This window comes from Dunckerocampus dactyliophorus, chromosome 7 (genome assembly GCF_027744805.1).
Source record: "Dunckerocampus dactyliophorus isolate RoL2022-P2 chromosome 7, RoL_Ddac_1.1, whole genome shotgun sequence".
NCBI classification, from domain to species: domain Eukaryota; kingdom Metazoa; phylum Chordata; class Actinopteri; order Syngnathiformes; family Syngnathidae; genus Dunckerocampus; species Dunckerocampus dactyliophorus.
In genome coordinates this window covers 26,470,521-26,491,721 of record NC_072825.1, presented here as the reverse complement: position 1 = coordinate 26,491,721, position 21,201 = coordinate 26,470,521, and the positions used below count along the sequence as shown (strand labels likewise).

The 21,201-nt window shown below is 40.6% G+C and overlaps 2 protein-coding genes across 11 annotated transcripts in view; one reads left to right on the top strand and one right to left on the bottom strand.

Annotated features, from left to right (window-relative positions):
• The window catches only part of c7h1orf43 (chromosome 7 C1orf43 homolog), a 40,239-nt gene extending 35,287 nt beyond the window's left edge, over positions 1 to 4,952 (bottom strand). For all 5 annotated transcript variants that reach the window (XR_008571912.1, XR_008571913.1, XR_008571914.1 and 2 more), the window contains exons 1-4: positions 4,665 to 4,952; positions 2,703 to 2,804; positions 2,520 to 2,616; positions 2,376 to 2,429 (exon numbers count right to left, since the gene is read on the bottom strand). Coding sequence is in view for 1 of the 5 variants with exons in the window: in XM_054780651.1 (XP_054636626.1) it covers positions 2,376 to 2,429; positions 2,520 to 2,616; positions 2,703 to 2,804; positions 4,665 to 4,727 (316 nt within the window). In the remaining 4 variants the exon portion in view is untranslated. The remainder of the gene's footprint in view (positions 1 to 2,375; positions 2,430 to 2,519; positions 2,617 to 2,702; positions 2,805 to 4,664) is intronic.
• Positions 4,953 to 5,455: 503 nt separating this feature from the next.
• si:dkey-92i15.4 (pro-interleukin-16) lies at positions 5,456 to 17,729 on the top strand. Of its 6 annotated transcripts, XM_054780646.1 has the most exons (9): positions 7,057 to 7,222; positions 7,612 to 7,732; positions 11,082 to 11,205; positions 13,497 to 13,742; positions 13,811 to 14,006; positions 14,508 to 14,600; positions 14,677 to 14,923; positions 14,991 to 15,101; positions 15,586 to 17,729. In XM_054780646.1, exons 3-9 carry the CDS (start codon positions 11,186 to 11,188, stop codon positions 15,747 to 15,749), a joined length of 1,077 nt encoding a protein of 358 aa, XP_054636621.1. In that variant the 5' UTR covers positions 7,057 to 7,222; positions 7,612 to 7,732; positions 11,082 to 11,185; the 3' UTR covers positions 15,750 to 17,729. The 6 variants fall into 6 exon arrangements, with proteins under 6 accessions (XP_054636622.1, XP_054636621.1, XP_054636623.1 ...); XM_054780647.1 differs by lacking the exons at positions 7,057 to 7,222; positions 7,612 to 7,732 and adding an exon at positions 5,456 to 5,545; XM_054780648.1 differs by lacking the exon at positions 7,612 to 7,732.
• The last annotated feature ends 3,472 nt before the right edge of the window (positions 17,730 to 21,201 follow it).

Here is a 21,201-nt window from a genome sequence, read left to right as displayed (position 1 = left end):
CACCTCTCTTTTTCGTGACCTGTTTTTGGGAAAATATTTGTTCATCATGTGTCTGTGTAGGCTCTCAGTCGTACAGTTGTCGTCCATCATGGGAAAGGCTTCTTGAGACGTCATCTGTACTTCTGTGAAGAAGGTATCAGACGTTTCGCTCCTCATCTGAAGAGCTTCGTCAGCGAACTAATAAGTGCTGGTAGCTTAGGCCTTAAATACAGTAAGAGTGGGCGGAATTGGTGTGCCAACACCCTCCTCCTATTGGTTCCTTACACTGAGCCTAGGCGGAGTAGTGGTATAATCCTCTCCTGCCATTAGCACCTCCGATAAAAGGGAAGTGTCGCTCCCTGAGTTGGGTATGAACGACCCTGATACTGGCTCGTTAGCATCTTCACAGAAGTACAGATGACGTCTCAAGAAGCCTTTCCCTCGATTTGTTCATCATGTTTTCCATATCAACTGTTAGATTACATTACAAAAGGATATCATATTTCTTATCAGGTAGACAGTTGTTAGAAGACTCTATGTCATTGATCACCATTATCCTCAAATTAGCATCAGGAATCCTATGTTTGCTAACAACCTTGGATACACTTTTTCCAGCAGGTCTCTGTGTTGCCAGGTCACTGGTGCGTGTGAGTGACAGGAAGAAAATACAGTATATAATACAAATAAAATAATACAATACACTGTACATTCCCGTCTATAAGCTGCTACTTTTTTCTTACATTTTGAACCCTGCAGCTTATACAGAAGTGCGGCTGATTTATGGCTAAGCTCTAATATTGTAACATCTCCTTTACTACTACTAGAAATACTACTAATCGTTTAGATACTGTGCCGCTCGCAAGTCAGTGAGGAAACGGTAGCTATTTCTTTGGCAACGAGCCGATCACGAGCTATAAGGGAACTAACTACGAGCTTGTCAACCCACTGGAAATCGCAGGTCATTACTCAATATAAAAGTCTGACTCACTGTGTCATCTTAGAATGAACACTAAACTCATCACTCAGCAACTTAACACACAAAAGGTACCTAGGAAATATACAATACAGGTACCAATATGACTTTAAAACAAAAAAAACAACTATTAGAACATTTTCCCATAATGCATTTCATCCAAGCAAAGCATTCATTAGTGCCTGCCAGGGCGCTGCAATGACGTCAGCCTCCTTCAGCCTCTGGTGGACAGAGGCAGCATTGCAGCACCATCCATCCATTTTCTACACAACGCTTGCCCTCCAATCAAATCCTTTGCTCAGACAAAATGAATATTTTGCATATTAGCATATTTAAGCAAATTGTACTTATTCTTTGCCTAAATTAAGCATTTTCAATCACAAAAATGGCTAAATGAACTATAAAAATACAAATACAACGCAGAAGAAGCATTGTAATTGTGAATGTAGTACTCTAAATTGGCCACTAGGTGTCAGTAATGGTTCCGCGAGACAGGCACCAGATGTGACCGCCAGAACAGGCATTTAGATTTGCACGTTTAAATGATCTCACAACTGGCACAATTATAATAACATAATAATCATAATAACACGGGCTACTGTTGGGGCTATAATCCACAACAAGCTAAAACTCAACTCTGAATGTCCAACATCACTTACTATCCTCCACACATACAGTATGTCCACCCGCCACTCAGGTCTCTTGGGGAACACATTTACTGTGGCACACACGAGCAGGAGTTTTATTTACGTCTTAGATTGCTTATTTACTCGTATTATGTCTGCTATATGGAGTAATAAGAGTGTAAAGCCATTTAAAGCAGCCATTATAATACATTTATGAGAAAATAGCCACTGCAGGAAGTACGCTGTCCAGAAAAAAACAAGAAACTGCTAACGTGTGAATCTGTGATATCTTATTTATGCCTAATATGTCTTATTTTCACTGATTATATCTACTATACTGGGTAATACAAATGTAAGGATGACTATAGGGGTGTTATTTAATGTCCACAGGGCTCTAATAATGTTAAAACCCGTATTTAGAAGATTGTAAACAGGTTTCTATGCCACAAGTACAAAAATTTCCATTTATTAATATTGAATCATACTTCACGCAAATTCACTTATGACAGTCGGGTCTGGAACCAAGAAACGAGGGACGAGTGTACAATGTATCATACAAGGCTATGATCGGGTGCACAAGTGGTGTTAGAATAAATAATACAAATCAGAGTAAAAAAAGGACAAAATTAGACCTCCCCACAACAAAAATATGAAACGCCTTTTTCACACAGAGCTCAAAATCCGGCATTTATTTTCCTCTGGAAGGGGCTAAAGATGCCTGGTACACTCTGTAGTTGAGTAAATAACCATCCCCCCTGGCCACTACGTATATGACGCGATGCAACCATCATGCTGACCTGTGTCTCTGACGGCATCCAGTGCTCTCATCCTGTACTGGTAGTCACAGCATCCTGCAGCATAAAACACACACAAGCTGGTGTTGCACTGCTTGTGTTTTGTTTTGTTTAAGTGTGTGTTTTGGTTTTGTGTGCGGCTCTCACCAGACTTCAGCCGATGATCATCTGGCGACAGCAGACGAGGCTCAAAGTGGATTTTCTGGACTTGGCACAGTTTGGCTTCAATTTCTTGCCTAAGCTCCTACAGCGCACACAATGGACAATGCAGCAGTGGTGCCAAACTGTTACTGTCATAGCTCAGTGCTGCTTCAAAATGGAAACCCTTACCTTCGGAGCATTGTGACCGATGGGAACGTGGGGCCCTCTACGGGATTTCATGGCTAGACGCATAATTTGTCTTTTGACGAAGATGAACAGCAAAACGAACACCTAGAGGGCAGAATAACATGTAGAATAAATGTAAACAGAAGAAAGTAAGGGAGGGGCAATTCTAGTTTGGGTGAGCACTTTTGTTGATATTCATCGCTTTTTTTTCCCTTTTTTTTTTTTTAATTGGGCAGTTTGTTGACATGGTTTTCGTCCATTGTGCATATTTTTATTTTGATTCTTTGTATTTGATACCCTAGTCTAACAGAGTTGTTGTGGTCATTTTGTTGTACTGTATGTCTTGACTACAATGACAATAGAGCTTTTGTACATATACAAAATTAAATGGGCGCATCTTTGTTAGTTGCTGTGGTAGAATCCTGGTTAATACTGCCACGCTTTTTTTTTTAAACTTACTTTGCACTGAACAGGAAGTCACTGTGTGCATTTTAATGCTGTGTAACTTGAGTTTCACGCTACTTAGCAATAATGATGACGTTAACAATACTACATCTCACATTGACATAAACAGACCCATTTTTCATAAAAATGACCCCGTTGGTTCTCACATTTTATGTCAACATCGGCGGTCGACATCGACTTTTTATTAATAACAACAACATGGTTGGTCAAAACAGATGGATTGTCGACTTAAGTGGGTTCCACTGTATAAGTCTGGATTTTATCCATATGATATACGCGCTATTCATTGAGAAATAAGTTGAATAAAATGTAATGTTAATAAAAAAGAATCTTCATCTCCATAAATTGAGGATTTTCATTTACCCATCGACAAAATTGCTACTGGTTTAATAGTTCGGGAAAAAAATGCATTTGTTATATTAAGATGACGTGTAACATGACTGAGGGCAAAGAACTCAGGACTACAACGCTTGTGAATACACAATTGCAATACAAATATGCCCCCTAGTGGCTGTGACATGAATAGGTAATGACATTAAGCGATATTGATTGGACTCTTAGGTCCTGTCCACACCGGGACGCTCCTGTGTTTTTTTTTTGGAGGATTGAAAAAAATGCATCCCCGGTGTGGGATCAGTAAACAGTGACATCCACATGGGAACGTTTTCAGGTCGAAACAATGCAATACACAAAGTACGCCCACGTGTGGCACTATAAACAGACACACGGACAAAACCATGTGACACACTAACTAAAGAAGAAGAAAGACCGCATGTGCATAATTTGATTGGCATCCGCTACACACAAACAAAAACAAGAACCCGCCGCGCCACGTGTAATTGTGTTTGCGTCTCTGCTCCATGTGTAGTTCATAGAGGGTGGGGAGATTTTGCAACAGTGCTAATAGCACCAAGTGCAGCTCTTTTGTTGTTGTTTCACGTGCGGGGCTCCCGCTTGTTCCTCTGGTCACGTAACGGTGCTGTGACATCACCATTTTCAGAAAGTAGCACTTTGCTTGTTTATACAGCAACAACAAGCTGGCAGTATCAGGTTTCCCAACTCTGGAAGCAGTTTCCAAAAAATACTGTTTCACGCCATTGCCATGTGGATGAAAGTCTCAAACAATAAAATACTTTGCCGCTTCAACCGGAAAAATTTCCCGCGTGAACAACGCCTTAGTGCTGTGATCTTCCAATACACCATGTGACATCACGGAAGCAAAATAATCAAGGACTATAATACAAATATGCCCCCTGGTGGCAATGACAAAAACAGGTGATGCCGTTTAGTGATATGATCGGATGCTTTGGAAGTGCTATGCTCTTCCTCTGAATTCTTATTGGCAGTCTCAGTAACAACAATGTATATTTATCTGTTATGTTTCGTCCAGGGAATCAAGTGCAACTGTTACATTGCCACGTCACGTTTTCGGACAGAATTATGACTCAGCTGTTATAAAGTTTGGGCAAAATAATAAACCTATTAGTAAGGTGCACTTACCAAACTACCAAAGGCCATGACGAGCACGACGTTGACACTTGACAGAGGAGAGTCTTTTCGCATTTTTCCAGTTCCACTTTCACTGCAAATGACTAAAAAACGACAGGCCAATGTGCACACACGTCAAATAATAATAAAAAGTCGCCTCTTGGACGTCAAACTACCGTCGTATGAGTCACATCATAAATTATTCGCTCTAAAAGTGCTGTTTAAATGTAAAAATGATCGCTGAAATGAAATGCTTCGAAAAGTTACACCTCGCTGTACACTTTGTTGACTTCCGGGATAGTCACGTGATATGCGTGTGACGTATAAGGGACGCTTCCGCTCTTGCTGTGGTTGAAAGTAATAATTAAAAATAGGACCAAAACAGCGTCAACCGCGTCATACAGTAACTTATTTAAAGATTTTGTTAAATCACATTATTGCTCATGTCTGTATCACTCGGGTGTGTTTGGTTTTCTTGACATTTAAAGTAAGCCTTTAACAGCCACCTTGAATTAAATCTGAGCCACTTTTCCCCACAGCAATGGTGTGGCCCTGCATGACTCAGTAAAATAATGGTTTTGAAGCCACAGTGGTGTGGGCAACATTTGCATCCATCCTACAGATACACTGAGCCGCCATTATTCTGACGGGAACAAGGGTGGGTGTAACAGACTTATCTCTGTTCTCAAGAGAGAAGTGAGACCCTAAAGGCCACTGACCATTGATTCGAGCATTGGGGTTTGAGGACGTGGCCAGCTATATATAAGATCAATTCTTCTGACGCAGGCTGTCTTTTTGGACAGGCAAAGAGAGCGGCAGCCTCATTATATGGTCACAGTGGAAGGCAGAAGCTCACACAGAAGCTGCACTATGACAATGATCCCAACAAAACTGTAAGTACTGCTCTTATATACCGTATATAATATACTGTCTGTTTGTTTGTAGTGCAAGCAAATAAATAAAATAGTACAGGGCATGCGTGGCACAGTGGTCCTGGTGTAGAACTGATTTTTGAGGCATATTTTGTGAGTTTTAGGGTTAGGGCTGTATGAAATAAACATCAGATCATTTTGACTTTAAACACAACTGAATTCATATCAGTTTTGGAAATTATGTTTTTCTTTGTTATCCTTAAGCTGCTACACCTCCACCCTGGTCCTCTGGCACCTGTTCTGTTTGTCCTTGTGTGGGTTTTCTCCAGGTATTCTGGCTTCCTCCCACACCCCCCCAAAAAGGCTTGTTAGGCTCATTGAAGACTTTAAATGTAAAACCACTGTACAATTTGCTGGCACCGGCATCGTTCAAGCACGAATAAAGACACTAACAAAAATGGACCTTCCCAAATTTGGTAATAATTGACAAATACTTGGTAATACCGGTAAAATGTACAGTACCACTGTTAAAAAAGCCCACAATTGTACATGTGATGTCTTTATGCTTCTTCACTGGTCACGTGTCTTCATCAGGTGTTGAGGTTTTGCACTTGATTAAATAAAATATTAATTTAAAAATGTAAAATTGTTATCCCTTTCTTAAATGAAAATCTACACAAAAAACAACAACCATTAAAAGAATGCAGTGAAATTTCATATCTTTTAGTGTTTTCTGCAAGGAGGGCTTGTGTGTGACTTTTTGGGAAAAAAAGTGTGTGTTTAACATAAATGTTAAACATTAAGTGATGTGTGACAAATAGCATGGTAATCGCGTCTTGATGCAATTAAGGCAAAATGGAGTACACTACTTGGCTGCGACCATCAGAGGCGCTGTTGAGTCAATGTCAATATTTGAAGAGCAGCATGACGTAGACCTCTTTAAATGCATTATAGTATATCTTTATTATGTATTATTAAAAGTGCAATTAATTGAGTATTTTTTTCTGTGGTTGATAACAGAAATTCCTATTTTAATTTTCTAACTATCAATGGTATTGAACATGTCTGCAGGAGGACAAGATGGTCTGCAGCTTGTCTTGTGTTTTGTTGTACATGTCAACCGAGAGGTGTACACATTTATCCCTACTGGTATTTCTGAGTCTACTTGAGCTCTTTTGGTGTTGTCTGTTCCCAATTAAAGGAGCTCTGTCATTATGTATTTGGATATCTGCTCAGGCGTCCCATGATTAGACTCAGGTTAGCCTGAGGTGTGCTGAAATCGTATACATTTTTATTCACGGTGAGTTTGGCACAATCAAGTCAAGCTGAAGCGCATTTCCCATGATGTCATACGAAGTACGCTGAGATAGTTTACTACAGTGCATGCGTGTGCGTAGTCACTGGGCTGTTTTAAAGGGCCAGACATTGATCTCAGAAAAGGAATGTTACACTGTGAGATGAGGCAAAGAGAGAGAAAACAACAACAGGAGGGGGAGGAGAGAGAGACATACAAAGGGAGAGAGAGAGAGGACAAGAAGATAGACCAGTGTGGCCGGTTTGTGCCACTGTACACATCCCATCATGCAATGCTAACAGACAGAAACAAGAGAGAGAGATGGATAAGGAGCTGATGTCATTACACAACAGAGCGCTGCCTTTATAATGAAGACTTGTCACCAACACTATAGTCGAACAAAGGTAAGATGTGTGCGTGAATGAATGACATAAATTTGCAGAAAATATATTTGTGTGTATTTGTCTTATTTCAGTGTATAATCGGTGTGAGTTTGAGTTAGGCTGAGCCACGTTGCCTGGGTTACCCAGATGGGAGGCTTGAGATCAAGCAAAACAGGTGTTTCTGTAAGCTGACACTGCATTAGAAAGCTCCACCAGGGAGGCATTCTCCCCAGTACTTCTAATATATTTCTTTTACTTACAGTATATCTGTTTGTACAAGAACGATTAGTCCACAAGTTATCATCATTGTTGTGCAAAGTTAAAGATGGCTCCACTGATTTCCTTGCCTGTATGTAAATAGAGATGCACATCACTGTCCACCTTATCTGGTTATCTTCCCAAATCCGTAGCGTCAAGGTTTCAGTCAGTTGTTGACTATCTGTGGCTGTGGAAGACTGATACGTGCGCTGCAGCACCGAGACTGATTGTGTCACATTTCAACATTGTTGTGCTTCGCTGGATTGCAGCTGAGTGAGTTTTTCCAGTTTTTATGTTCATGTTTAGCTGAGTGTGTTGTTAGTGTAAACAGTTCTTACCATATGAGCAAGTACATTGTTGTGTTGTTGCATGAATGGACTCATTGAGCTGTCATCTTCCAAAGATAAAACTGACGCATGTTCCTCGTCATTTCCTACAACATCTTTCTGAAGTGACACATCTCAGCAAGCATTTTATCTAGGGCTGTCAATCGATTAAAGTATTTAATCCTGACTAATCACGTTTTCTCCATAGTTAACTTATAATTAATTGCAATTAATCACAGTTAGACGGAAGTTTTTATCTATGATGAGTAGGGCTGTTAATGCGTAAGTTTCCTTTAATGCCACTATTTTTTTTGATGCGCGATTAACGTGCACATGTCCTGTTTGGCTCTCAGCTGACACCGTAGTTTGAGCAAGCAGCGGTGACCGTGTAGCTACAAGCGGGATCAAATATTGAGCAGAAATGGAGAAATAAAGGGGTATTCTGATTGGTAAATTTAGCTGCAAAAACCCTGGCAGATGGCTCTCACAACAAGACCAAAGTTATTTGTAATCTATTGTCGCTGTGATTGGAATTGTCACAGACTATGTCGTCGTAGACTTGCCAGAGAGAACCAAGAAGTTACTGAAACACAGCCGGTATTTTTTTGTCATTTCTTCAGTGGTACGTTGGCATGTGAGTGTCCCAACTAACGAGTGTTTTTTTTTTTAGATGTTGTACGTTGGCATATGAGTGTCCCAACTAACGAGTGTTTTTTTTTTTTAGATGTTGTATGTTGGCATATGAGTGTCCCAACTAACGAGTGTTTTTTTTTTTTAGATGTTGTACGTTGGCATATTAGTGTCCCAACTTTAGATGTGAGCTGTCTCTCAGCTGATTTTTTGCTTGGAGCTGTGAGCTAAAATTTGGATACGAGCTGCTAGTTAATGGCAGGCATAGCCGAGGACAGCTATGTTGGGGCTTCTGTCAATGTTACCATGACTGAAGAGCTAGCAGGGCTAGCATTAGCAGTGCACCAGCTAGTCATCAACACATCAACAGCACATCTTATGTTACATCATCTCCCGAATGGAGCAGAACGTAGCGCAAATCAGTGAGATTAAGGTTAATGTACCTTACTAACATAATGTTAGCCGTGTGGAGGTCTTGCTTTCTCTTAATTATGACTACTGTCAAATGTGTGGCAGTTTATTACAATGGTAACGTGACTTCGTACAGGGTTTATTTCAGAGAGAGAGAGATGGAGACAGAGCGCAGGGAATCCGAGATTCAACTATCTGGCTGATCCTCCTCTCCAGAATCCCTGAATAAACCTTACCAATGAAGGCTGAGAAGTGTGATCTCACGATATTTGGAACACACCCTCTGGTTTCCCTTCTTAAAAAGGGGAACCACCACCCCGGTCTGCTAATCCAGAGGCACCGCCTTCGATGTGCACGTGACGCTGCAGAGTTGCGTCAACCAAGACACGCCCACAGCACAGGGCCCAGCATCCAGAGCTCTTGCTGTGTGTCGAGGTTAGTCCGACTATATCTAGCCGGAACTTCTCCACCTCACGCACCAGCTCAGGCTCCTTCCCCACCACAGAGGTGACATTCCACGTGCCAAGAGCTAGGTTCTGCAACCGAGGATCAAACTGCCAAGGCTCCCGCTCACGCTGCACCCGACCCCTTTCATATGTAAAATAAATAAAATAAGAAATATTTAATATATGATAAATATATGTCTAATTGAAATATATATACAATTTATATTTAAATATATTACGTTTTTTCCTACGCATATATATTGGGTGGGGTGGGAAAAGTGTAGTTCTCTATTTGTCTTATTTCTAGTCAGCCTGTCTAAGTTTAGGATTTATACATGCACAGCCATCAACATAATGTAATATGTACTAACTTATCATTCAAAATACCCTTTTCTTTCTCCATTTCTGCTCAATATTTGTTCCGGCTTGTGGCTCCACTTCAACTGCCACACTGCTGCGTTTCCTCAAACTATGGTGTGGGCCGAGGGTCAAACATGACATGCGCACTTTAATCGCACGTAAAAAAAAATAGCGGCATTAAAGGAAATGTCATTAACTTTGACAGCCCTAATTTTATTATACAGTCATGGAAAAAATAATTAGACCACCCTTGTTTCTTCAGTTTATTGATCCATTTTAATGCCTGGTACAACTAAAGGTACATTTGTTTGGACAAATATGATGATGATAACAAATATAGCTCATAAGAGATTAATTTAAGAGCTGATATCTAGCAACTTCCATGGTTCTTACGTGAATAGCTATAGCATTGTACTGCCAAAACATTTTACTCCTATGAGCTATTTTTGTTGCCATTGTTATATCTGTCCAAACAAACCTTTAGTTGTATCAGGCATTAAAATGAACAAGAAACTGAAGAAACAAGGGTGGTCTAATCATTTTTTCCATGACTGTAAATCATCAAGGGACAATAGTATAAAAAGTAATCTTGGACATAACATAAGAGTAGTCAATGTACAGCTTGTATAACGTTATATATATATACTATCCACTGAAAATGAATCAACACACAGCCGATATTGTGTAAACAGATGACAACACAAGTAAGTGCACGTCACAGTGAACATGTCCAAATTGTCTTTGGCGTGAATATTTAGTGTGAGCATCATTATCTGGCACTGCTTTAATCCTCCCCCAGCTTTGGGAAACTGCCATGCGGTCCAGTTCTGACCAAAACTGAGGAATATACAGCATTTAAAGGGACTGTTTGCAACAGTTACCCGGCTGCCTAGGCACGCAACTCGTGGCGGTGTAGCAAGTGGATTGCACAAACAAGAACGCAGGGTGCATTCACGGACATGAGGTCTTTACATTTTTTGCCAATTCGAAGACCCACGATCTATTGCAAATGGCTCCGCAACCCACTATTAGGTCACAACCCACCAGTAAAAAAAAATCACTGCTCTACATAATATGTTGGAATTCATGTTTGTCATTGAACCAAAGCTCCCCGGCAGCACGCATTTTTGGCCCCAGACTGCGACGCGACCACCACCATGTTTGACTGTAGGCAAGATACAATTATTTTTATACTCACTTGTTTTGCCAGCTATTTAAACATTAAATTATTTAAGCTACTTAAATATGGTTTACTGAAATTTGTGATACTGTACTTCTACACTCTGAAGCGGCTCCACTTTATGCAAAGTTGTATTCCCTATCCTCAAACCACTCTGTCATTTCACTTTGACCATTGTGAGAAGCCACAGCAGCCACAGTCCACATAACACTACATTCCAGCTCAATCCATTTTAAGGATGGAGATTCATACTTTTTTATGCTTGGCAGGCATTGGGAGCTCATCACTGAAGCCCTGCTGGGGAACGAAAACACTCCCATGGATAGAACAGCATAAAAATGGATACTGCCGGAGAACCAACCATTAATGCACAATGGTTTGCATGAATCTAACGTAGGCAACTGCTGCTGTCCAATCCCTTGGAATCACATAAATAAATCCAGTGCAGTCATCGATTCTCTTTTTAAAGATTTGGCTCTTGACAGGTGCTCATTAACTTTGTTTATGCTCTTGACAATGGATGTGTCTCTGCTCTCCGCTCCAGTGACTGAGTACACCAATCAGAGTGCTTTGGCGTGCCTCAATGTTGCATCTGGCAAATCTCCGTCTAGCAGTCTCACTCGCAGGTCAGGTGTTAGGCGAGGCCAAGCTGAGGAAGTTGAAAAGCGACGGAAACAAACTGGATTAGTTGGATCGGGCAAGGGAGGCAGATTGATTGATGGCCAGGATCTTTGGACAGGATTGAACTCTGATTTTCAAAGGACTACGAGTGGCAGAGGATGGAATGAAGAAAAGGAGCTATCAGGAGACTCGGTGTCTTCCAGTCTGACTCACAATAACAAAATAGACAAGAAAACCACAGACTTTGGCATCAATAGAAGTAGTAACTATAACCTTGCATCTAAGAGGCAAACTGGAGCAGAGTGGAGGAGGAGCAACCTGCCAAGTAGGAGCAGGAGTGTTGACTGGAGGTTAGGAGCAAGAAGTCCTGACCGAGGAATGCGACGATCCGATATATCAGCATGGTCAACTGAAGAAAACAAACGAGGAGAGAGGGATACTTCAGGCCTGAGAGGCAGATCTATGTCTTCATTCAGGACTTCTGCAATGGTTTCTCCAGGCAGCAGTAGCCCAAAAAGTCCTTTGGACCAAACCTTGGAAGCCATGGATGGGGGCAACTCTTTCCCTTTAAGGCTAAAGTCTGCCTCTGATGCTACCTGGGACCGAAGAGAGACAGGTTCTTTTGGGACTCAAAGAGGCCAGAGTATATTGGAACGGATAGAGAAGCTCTATGGGTCATCCAAAAGTGAGGGTTTTAGCAAAGTTAGGGCTTTCTGCGATGGAAAGGGTGTCTTAAACATTTTGCCAAATTCTTGTGAAGAGGCAACAGGAGGAACCTTTCCTAGGCGTGGCTCTGCTGGTGAGAAAAGCTACTACAGTCCAGTGGACACAAATGGATCATTCACCAGGACACTGCTAGACAACAATGCTCCATGTTTTAACAGTTCACCCGTCCCAAGAACCAGGGCGAGATTACCAGAGGGACAATGGCAAGAACAAATCTATGGGAGATATTCGGACATAGGTGGAGTTAGCGGGGATAAAGAGTCCATGGAGACAATGTCTCTGGACAGAGAAAGGAGCAGAAACACCATAGCTGGTCAGATTAGAATGGCTCGGACTTCTCAGTCAAACACTTTATTAGAGCAGACATCTGCAAGCAGAGGGGGAAGTGGGAGCATAGATCTTGGAAGGGTAAATTGGGAAAGGGAAAAGAATGAAACTACCAGAATAAGTATGACACAGAGAAAATTTACGCCAGAGAAGGGAAAGGTGACAGAGGTTGAATTCAGGGGGAATTATGAAGATGTGTTTGAGTCACATCTACAGAACTCCAGAGCCAATACTGCAGGGTCTAGGGTATACCCGGAGACACAGTCCCCTTCAATAAGTGTGAGAAACAAGATTAATCAATTTGAGGCTTTGACACTGAGATCTCAGGGTTTTACAAAGGGCAACGTTGCCATGCCCAGACGGGCCTTTTCTGTGCCAACACGACTCAACAGTGCCCACGACAGCTTGAAGAGTGAGTCAACAACTGGTAGCCAAGGTGACAAGTATATAGGTCTGCGTGAGATAGGGGAGAAGAGTAGGAAAGCAAAGGAGAAAGTTGGTGAACGTCAAATAAAAAGTCACTCGCAAAGGTCTTTGTCAGTGGACGAGATTGGACAAAAGATAGGAGATGATTTGGCAAAGAAGGAAGGGACAACTACAGATCGTGTTAACAAATACACAGTTACAAATTTTAGTGAATATTCCAGGTTGAACCATACACGAAAATCACCCTTAAAAGAAGATAATCTACATTACACAAACATCTACATAGACGAACCTGACCATGGTAACGTCTCAAGCAACCAAGACTGGAGAACCCCCAATGTAGAGTTACCAAGTGACCGTGATCCCCCCACATATGTTGAGCTCTCAGGTACAAAAGTAAAACCTGGTGTGATCATTTTATCAGTTACTGATGAGGACAAGACTCCGACAAACACCCCAAACCACTCGCCTTTATGCTCTCCGGTCTCAGTACCAAAACATACCTCTCCACTTTTACCGACTGAAAAAGAAAGCCGACAGCACCCTTCAACCCCCATGCGTCCCCTTGCCTCCTCCTCTCACAGCAACCTTGCAGATCTCATGTTTCCAGACGTCATCGACGGTGACGCAAAAGGGAATAAACAGATGCTGGACTTGGATGCTTGGGTGGCCGGCTGGAAGGCCTGGAGTGGCGATAACGACGATGGTGAGGATGACGACGCAAGCACACAGAAAGATGGCGATTCAAACTACGATTCAGACTCTGGAGAGTCCTCGGTGACCATCACCAGCAACATTAGCGTGTCAGATCGCAGGAGCTTCTCAGTCAGGTATTGTTAAAAAAAAAAAAGTCCATAATTTATTACTTGGTTGACCTTTGGTTTTCTCCTACCTGCAGTCTCGCGGAATTGTGTTACTTCACTGGAACTGACTACGAATCAGAGACCGACGATGAGTGGTCAGTAGCAATGGGCAATAGATCGGCCTCACTGAGCTCTGACATGTCGGCTCTGTCATGTGTGTCTGTGCTGCCCACTGAGGAGCTCGACAAGCTACTGGAGGATGTCAGGGGCCTGCGGGACAGTGACCTGCAGGTGCAAACTCACTATTAGTATTGAAATCATTCATTCAGGGTACAACCTGGACTGGTTTTCCAGGCTGACAGATAAGCATCTTTTAAGCAGAGTTCCCACATTAGAACCATGATAAAGATGGTTAGACGTCCTGTTTAGTGCAAAGTAACCTTCAACATAAAAGCATGGCAATATTAAATCTGGATTCCACCACATCAACAGATTTGGCCATGTATGAAAGCTTTATTGTCATTGTCATAATTGTTATTGTAAACAAAATTTGCTGTTACAGAAAAGTATAAGATATGCACAAATGGATGAAAACCATGTCAACAAATTGCAATAGGTTCAAATGTCAATGTCAGCCATTCTGTTCAAGGGGGCTCAGTGTAAGCAGTACACGCCTACAGTCCAGTGCCAGTCTGCACCCCGATGGTTGGAAACCCCTGAGCTGCAGTAAAACTAATGACAACCGTGCTAGCCATCAAAATTGCACCTCTAGCTTCTGTTGTGTTATTGCAGGATAACGTTCATGTGGTGGTTCTCCACAAGGAGATGGCTGTCGGGCTGGGATTCAGTATAGCAGGAGGCATCGACCAGAACAAGCCGATCATTGTGAGGCAAACTGCTAATTTACTCATTAAAATGCATCATCTGTCATTTGTTCCTCACTTGCGTGTGCTCTCCTCAGGTCCACAAGGTGTTCCCCAGTGGTGTGGCCGCACAGGAAGGCTCCATCTGGGAAGGGGACCAGGTCTTGTCCATCAACGGCACAGCCCTTGAACGCCACACTCACTGGGAGGCTCTGAGGGTCCTGAGACGGGCCAAGACTCGCGAGATGGGAGTGGTTGTCCTGAGGAGGGGGGGTGTTAGGAGCATCTTGAAGGGGGCAGACAGTCCGACTGAGCAAGTAGCGCCAACACAGACCTCTGAGACAGGTGACATGCGTTTAACGTGTTGGAATTTTATGTGAGAATATTTGTTCATTTTATTTGATGACGACAGATCAGCCAATGAAAGTGCGTCTGGAGAAGAAAAGCAGGGATCTGGGCTTCAGTTTGGAGGGAGGTGTCGGTCTGGGAGACAAACCACTCACCATAAAGAAGATCTTCCAAGGTACCCGGACCATGCAATCTAATGTGCTTATTTGTACAGTGGAACCCGGTTAGTCAGTCCTACTTGTGTCGACAACCTGCTTAAGTTGACGTTGACACACATGGTTGTCCACTTTTGCTGACATAAAATGTGTCCGCTTATGTCGACATGTGTTGTAGTATTGTTAATGTCATCGTTATTGCTAAGCAGCATGAAATGGCAACAGCAATATAACTATTGTCTAGTTACATTTAAACATGCACACAGTGACTTCCTGTTCAGTGCAAAGTAAGTAAGCTTAAATAAAACCATGGCAGAATTAACCTGGATTCTTCCACAGCAACTAATAAAATGCTCCCATTTAATATTGTTAGATTAGCACATGTAAGAAAGTTTTGGTTATGTCGATAACCGCTTATGTCGACGTGAGTCAACCAGTCGGAGGGGCAGCAACATAAACGGATCCCACTGTAAGGTCCTTTTAACTGACTTTTTTGCTTCAAAGGGGGTCCAGTGGACAAAATATGTCCCGGTGATGAGGTGATGGAGATCGAAGGTGTGAGCATGGTGGGAATGAGGCGCCTGGAGGCCTGGACTTTGATCCGGCGGCTTCCATCTGGACCTGTCGATGTAATAATACGTCGGCCGCGTAAAGCTCCAGAACTGTAGGGATTGTGGAAGCAATCTGACCTGGACTGTTCTGAAAATGTGCCACTTAGGCAATGATGATACAGTATGAATTTTTAACAAAGCCATTTACATGGAAAGCATAAACTTTATTTTATGGAGTTGTGAATTTTACTTAAAATATTTGGAGGTGACAAGATGCAGCTACCTCAAAGCCATATGTGAACAAAGACTAACATTCTGTAATATACTGTGAATATTGTATATGCTTACAGCATTTAAAAGTTTATATTGCTTTTTAATAAAGTTAAACTTTAATGGGTGCTTTTTAGTCGGACTTCCTGCAGATGGCGGTAGAGTGCTGTCTATTTTTGGAGCTCACTGAGCGGATAATAATATATACAGATATGTATACAGTCATCCATCCGTTTTCTATGCCGCTTATCCTTAGGGTTGCGGGTATGCTGGAGCCTATGCCAGCTGACTTTGGGCGAGAGGCGGGGTACACCCTGGACTGGTCACCAGCCAATGGCAGAGCACATATAGACAAACAAGCATTCACACTCACATTCATACCAATTTTTAGAGTCTCCAAACCTAACATGCATGTTTTTGGAATGTGGGAGGAAACCGGAGTACCCGGAGAAAACCCACACGTGAACGGGGAACATGCAAACACACAGAGATGTCCATCGGCGATTCAAACCAAGATCTTTCAGATCTCCTGACTGTGCTGCCAGAATGCTAACTACTAGGCCACCATGCGGCACATTTACATACGCTGTGTAAAATTTTCAGTGTTACCAAAATAATTTCTGTTTTCTGCATTTACGATCAACAGAATTTTTTTTATTTTTTTTTTATTACTTCAAAGTTTACATACACAGAGTTGACTGTCTTTAAACATCGTGGGAAAGCCCACATGATAATCATATGGTTTTGGAAACTTCCAATAGGCTAACTCACAACTGTGAGTTAATTGGAGGCACATCTGTGCATGTATTTTAAGGCCACACCTCAAACACACTGCTTCCTTGTTTGTTATTGTGGGAAAATCAAAAGCAATCAGCCAAGATATCAGGAAGAGAATAGTGGCGCTCCACAAGCCTGGTTCATCATTTTGTGCAATTTGTGAAGTATGAAGTATTTGTCACATGAGTGCAATGAAAATGCTTTTTAGCTTGGAAAAGTAAACAATCCCATACTGTAGGGTAATAACTACTGTATAAAAGCAAACTCCACTCCCTAAATGATTGTCTTATGGAGTAGTTATGGTGATAAGAACTTAGAATACGATTTTACCACATTATTACATCTTACCATTTCACTTTGTGTTTTAAACCAGCAAGAGAGCATTTGGAATATAGTGAGAAAAAATATAGAATTCAAGAAAGAACTCAATGCAGGCAATACAGGAAGATGGTGTCCGTTTGGTGTCTCACTGCCACATCATGTCTTTGGGAACAGTAGTCTTCAATGAAGGTAAAAGTAACCTTAAATATTAATTTCATAATTTATATGCATTTAGAATTGTTTTATTTATTTAAAACTATAATTGTAAAACTGAATGTGCTTTGTGTTAACATTTGTGAGAGTCAACCGCTGATGACATCATAGACAGGTGACATAATTTCCAGTTCTGGTTGCCATTTTCTGTGCTAGCTAACAAGGAAGGGTGTTTTCTCATAAAAAATATACATTAAGAATACAAATGGACTCATGCATTGTATTAATAACATGACAAGACAAGCCATACTGATAATGTACGCAAACCGAGGCAATATTGTTGCTAACTGGGCGGACACTAACCGGGGTTACACTGCAGTGTGAAAAGAGGTTGTAGTTTCCACTGTATATACATATATACATTTGTCTCTCACAACTTCGAGGTTCAAATTTTGCAGCTTCACTCAATCGCGGTTTTTCAAAAAAAGGAATTATGCTGTTTCATGGTTGAATTACGGCCTATTAGTAGTCAAAAAATGTGCATGTTGAAGAAAATGTTACATATTTTTGCCTAAAATTAAGAATTTTCAAGCATAAAAATGGTTAAATTGAAATGCATGTATAAGAATAAAGAAGAGACATTGAAAGATGATGTGAATGCTATGTAGTATTCTACACTGGTCACTCAGTGTCACGAATGTTACTGGATTGTTTGTTGAGACACATAAGTGCCAGACTTGATCTTCGGAACAACAGGCTTTTATTGCAGGTTCGAATGATCTCACAACAGGCACAATGGCCGTGGCCATAACCCACACCAAGCTAAAACTCAACTCTGAACCCCGTGAATACATTTATAGCAACACACACAAGCACAAGTCTTGTTTCTGTCTTAAATGGGTTATTTACTCTTAATATGTCTCCTCTATTGCGTAATGAGAGTGTAAAAATGGCTATAGGGATGTTACCTCATGTCTAGAGGGCTGTAATAATGTTGAAAACTATATTTAGAAGATCGTAAACAGGTTTTCTATGCTGAAACTATGAAAATATTCCATTTATAAAAAAGGAATCCTACTTTGTGGAAATTCACTTATCATGGTTGGGTCTGCAGCCAATTAACAGTGATAAACGAGGGATTGCTGTATATACAGTAGAATATACTGGAAAAAAAGTGACAGGCAGAAAAACAATGATTCCCCTCAGAAAATGATAAGATATAGATATACTGTAGATGCGACTTTTAAGAGTCACCATGTGTGTATTATTTTTTGTTATGTTTCTTTTTTTGCCTTTTTATTCCTATGGAATCCCAAATTAAGGTTTTTTTTAATTTTATTTTTATTTTTTATTTTTTTAAGGCATTCATTTGGTACAATTAGATAAAACGCTCTGCTGTAATGCCGTAAAACTTCACATTTTTCCTTTAGTCTGTATCTTATCAAGCTCATTCATTTTGCTGCAACATTCTCAAAAGTATCAGCAGCAACACGTTGCACACATGAATTACAGGGCTTGCAGGGGTTACATAATTCTTTTGGAGTCCAGAGTGCAGAGAAGGAGATCATGGTGACAATGAAAAGTCACCTGTAGAGATTATTTGCAAATGTTGACACCTAGGCCTGGATTCATTTGATTTACATACGTTGTAAGAAGTTGTAAGGCTGCATTAGAATGACCACTGCTTTCGGTAGGTTGAAACACAATAACATAGTTTTGGGTGGTTTTAAAAGAGACTGCTTATACTGATAAAATCAAGAAACTGTAGTTGTTACATAGGCTCATGCTGCAAAAAATGATGTTTATTGAGTATTTGCGATGACAGATGATAAACTATAAACTATTTTATAATTAGTAAAGTTTTCATTTTCCGAATACTTTCACTGCCAATTACGTTTTGTTGTTTGCTCGTGCAGGCTTCCACAAAAAAAAAACACATAACCAATTTCCACGAAACCATGTTTAAAGTAAAGGAAACTTTAAAGTAAAGGAAACTTTAAACATGGCTGCAGATCCAGGTCGATCTTTAACATAACCAGATACTAGTACGTTATTTATCAACAATGTTATTCATTTCAGGGGTATGCAGTTAGAAAGGGATTCTTTTGCCTTTTCTTCTTGGTCTCGGCAGAGATCTATACTCTATACTATTTTCCTTATTATTAGTGGTACAAGTGGTTGCAGAATTCATCCATCCATTTTCTATACCGCTTTTCCTCATTACGGTCGCAGGGCATGCTAGAGCCTATACCAGCTGACTTCGGGCGACAGGTGGGGACTGGTTGCCAGCCAATGGCAGGGCACATATAGACAAACAACCATTCACACTCACATTCATACCTATGGACAATTTAGACTCTCCAATTAACCTAACATGCATGTTTTTGGATGTGGGAGAAATAAAACCTGGAGAAAACCCACGCACACACTGGGAGAACATGCAAACTTCACACAGAAATGCCGAATGGAGAATCGAACCCAGGTGTTTCCGATTTCCAGACTGTTCCAGACTGTGTTGGCCAACATGCTAACCACTGGACCACCATGCGGCCCTGGTTGCAGAATGATTATTTAAAAATAAGTTAATAATTGAATATCATTTGTAATATCATAATATTAGCAATTGCACTTATTTCAGAATTATTTTTATTACCAACTGAGTTAAGTTGATCTCAGCAGAGAGCTGCCGTTTATTTTTTATTGTAATACAATGGTGTGAAAAAGTGTTTGCCACCGTCCTGATTTCTTATTTTTTTTGCAAGTTTGTCACGCTGAAATGTTTCAGATCATCAAACAAATGTAAATAATGGTTTCATGGCTTAATGGTTTAATTCATCCTGAACATGCATATGAGTCAAACAGTAGCACATCACATAGTACAATTCACAATTTTGCATGTCCAAAAAGGAGTAGGAAGAAGCAAAGCTTATTTAATCCTACCCCTCATCAGTTTCACATCAGTTGCAATACATTTATTCACCTCTTGTTTTTCAAGGGTACTTTGTAAGGCCACATGACAATGTAGTGCAATCATAGCCAAGGTTTATACTTACTGAAAGGAAGCTACAGACTTAATGATAATAACTGATAAAATGGTTGACAGAATGGTAGGTTGATAATGAGTGAATACAGACCATGTACTCACCACAATGAAGAGTTAGTAGTCAGTGTAGTAGCGGTTAGACATTGTATTGTATGTAAACAGTAGTTCAGGTCTCTTCTTTGTATTTTGTGAACATCAACTGCTTGTACTTTTTCTTAAAATCACTAATTTTAGTGCATTGTTTGAGTTCCTTAGTCAATCCGTTCCACAACTTGATTCCACATACAGAAATGCTGAAAGTTTTCAGTGTTGTCCGTGCATATAAGTGTTTTAGGTGAAATTTTCCCCGAAGATCATATATTTCTCTTCTCTTGTTGATAAGAATTATTTTACGTTTTTGGGTAGAAGGTTATTGTTTGCTTTATGCATAATTTTAGCCGTTTGAAAGTTTACTAGATCCTCCACTCCCTCAATGATTGTCTTATGGAGCAGTTATGGTGATAAGAACTTAGAATACGATTTTACCACATTATTACATCTTACCATTTCACTTTGTGTTTTAAACCAGCAAGAGAGCATTTGGAATACAGGAAGTGAACAAATGTATCGCAGTTGATGTAAAATGGATGAGGGGTAAGATTAAATAAGCTTTGCTTCTTCCTACCCCATTTGGACATGCAAAACTGTGAATTGCAATATGTAATGTATTCCAATGTAACATGTATGCATGTTCAAATGAATGAAACCATAACCATAACTATTGTGAGAAGCCTGTAGAACATACCCAGAACACAGTCATACAGTTTAAAGGGAATGCTACCAAACACTAAGGAAATGTACGTAAACGTTTGCTTTTTTTTTTTTAACTCTAAAATATTCTCTCTCGTTATTGCAGCATATAGCAAATAGAAATCATTTTGGTAATCTTAGGTGACCTAAAACAGTAGTCTGACTTATTTTCAAATACAGTGGAACCTCGGTTAGCGCCATTAATTCGATCCAGAA

Coding starts and splice junctions, on each gene's coding strand:
- si:dkey-92i15.4 (XM_054780645.1), top strand. CDS start 11,179: ATGCACAATGGTTTGCATGAATCTAACGTAGGCAACTGCTGCTGTCCA. Junction 14,924..14,990: donor AACACAGACCTCTGAGACAG/GTGACATGCGTT, acceptor TGATGACGACAG/ATCAGCCAATGAAAGTGCGT. Junction 15,102..15,585: donor CATAAAGAAGATCTTCCAAG/GTACCCGGACCA, acceptor TTTGCTTCAAAG/GGGGTCCAGTGGACAAAATA.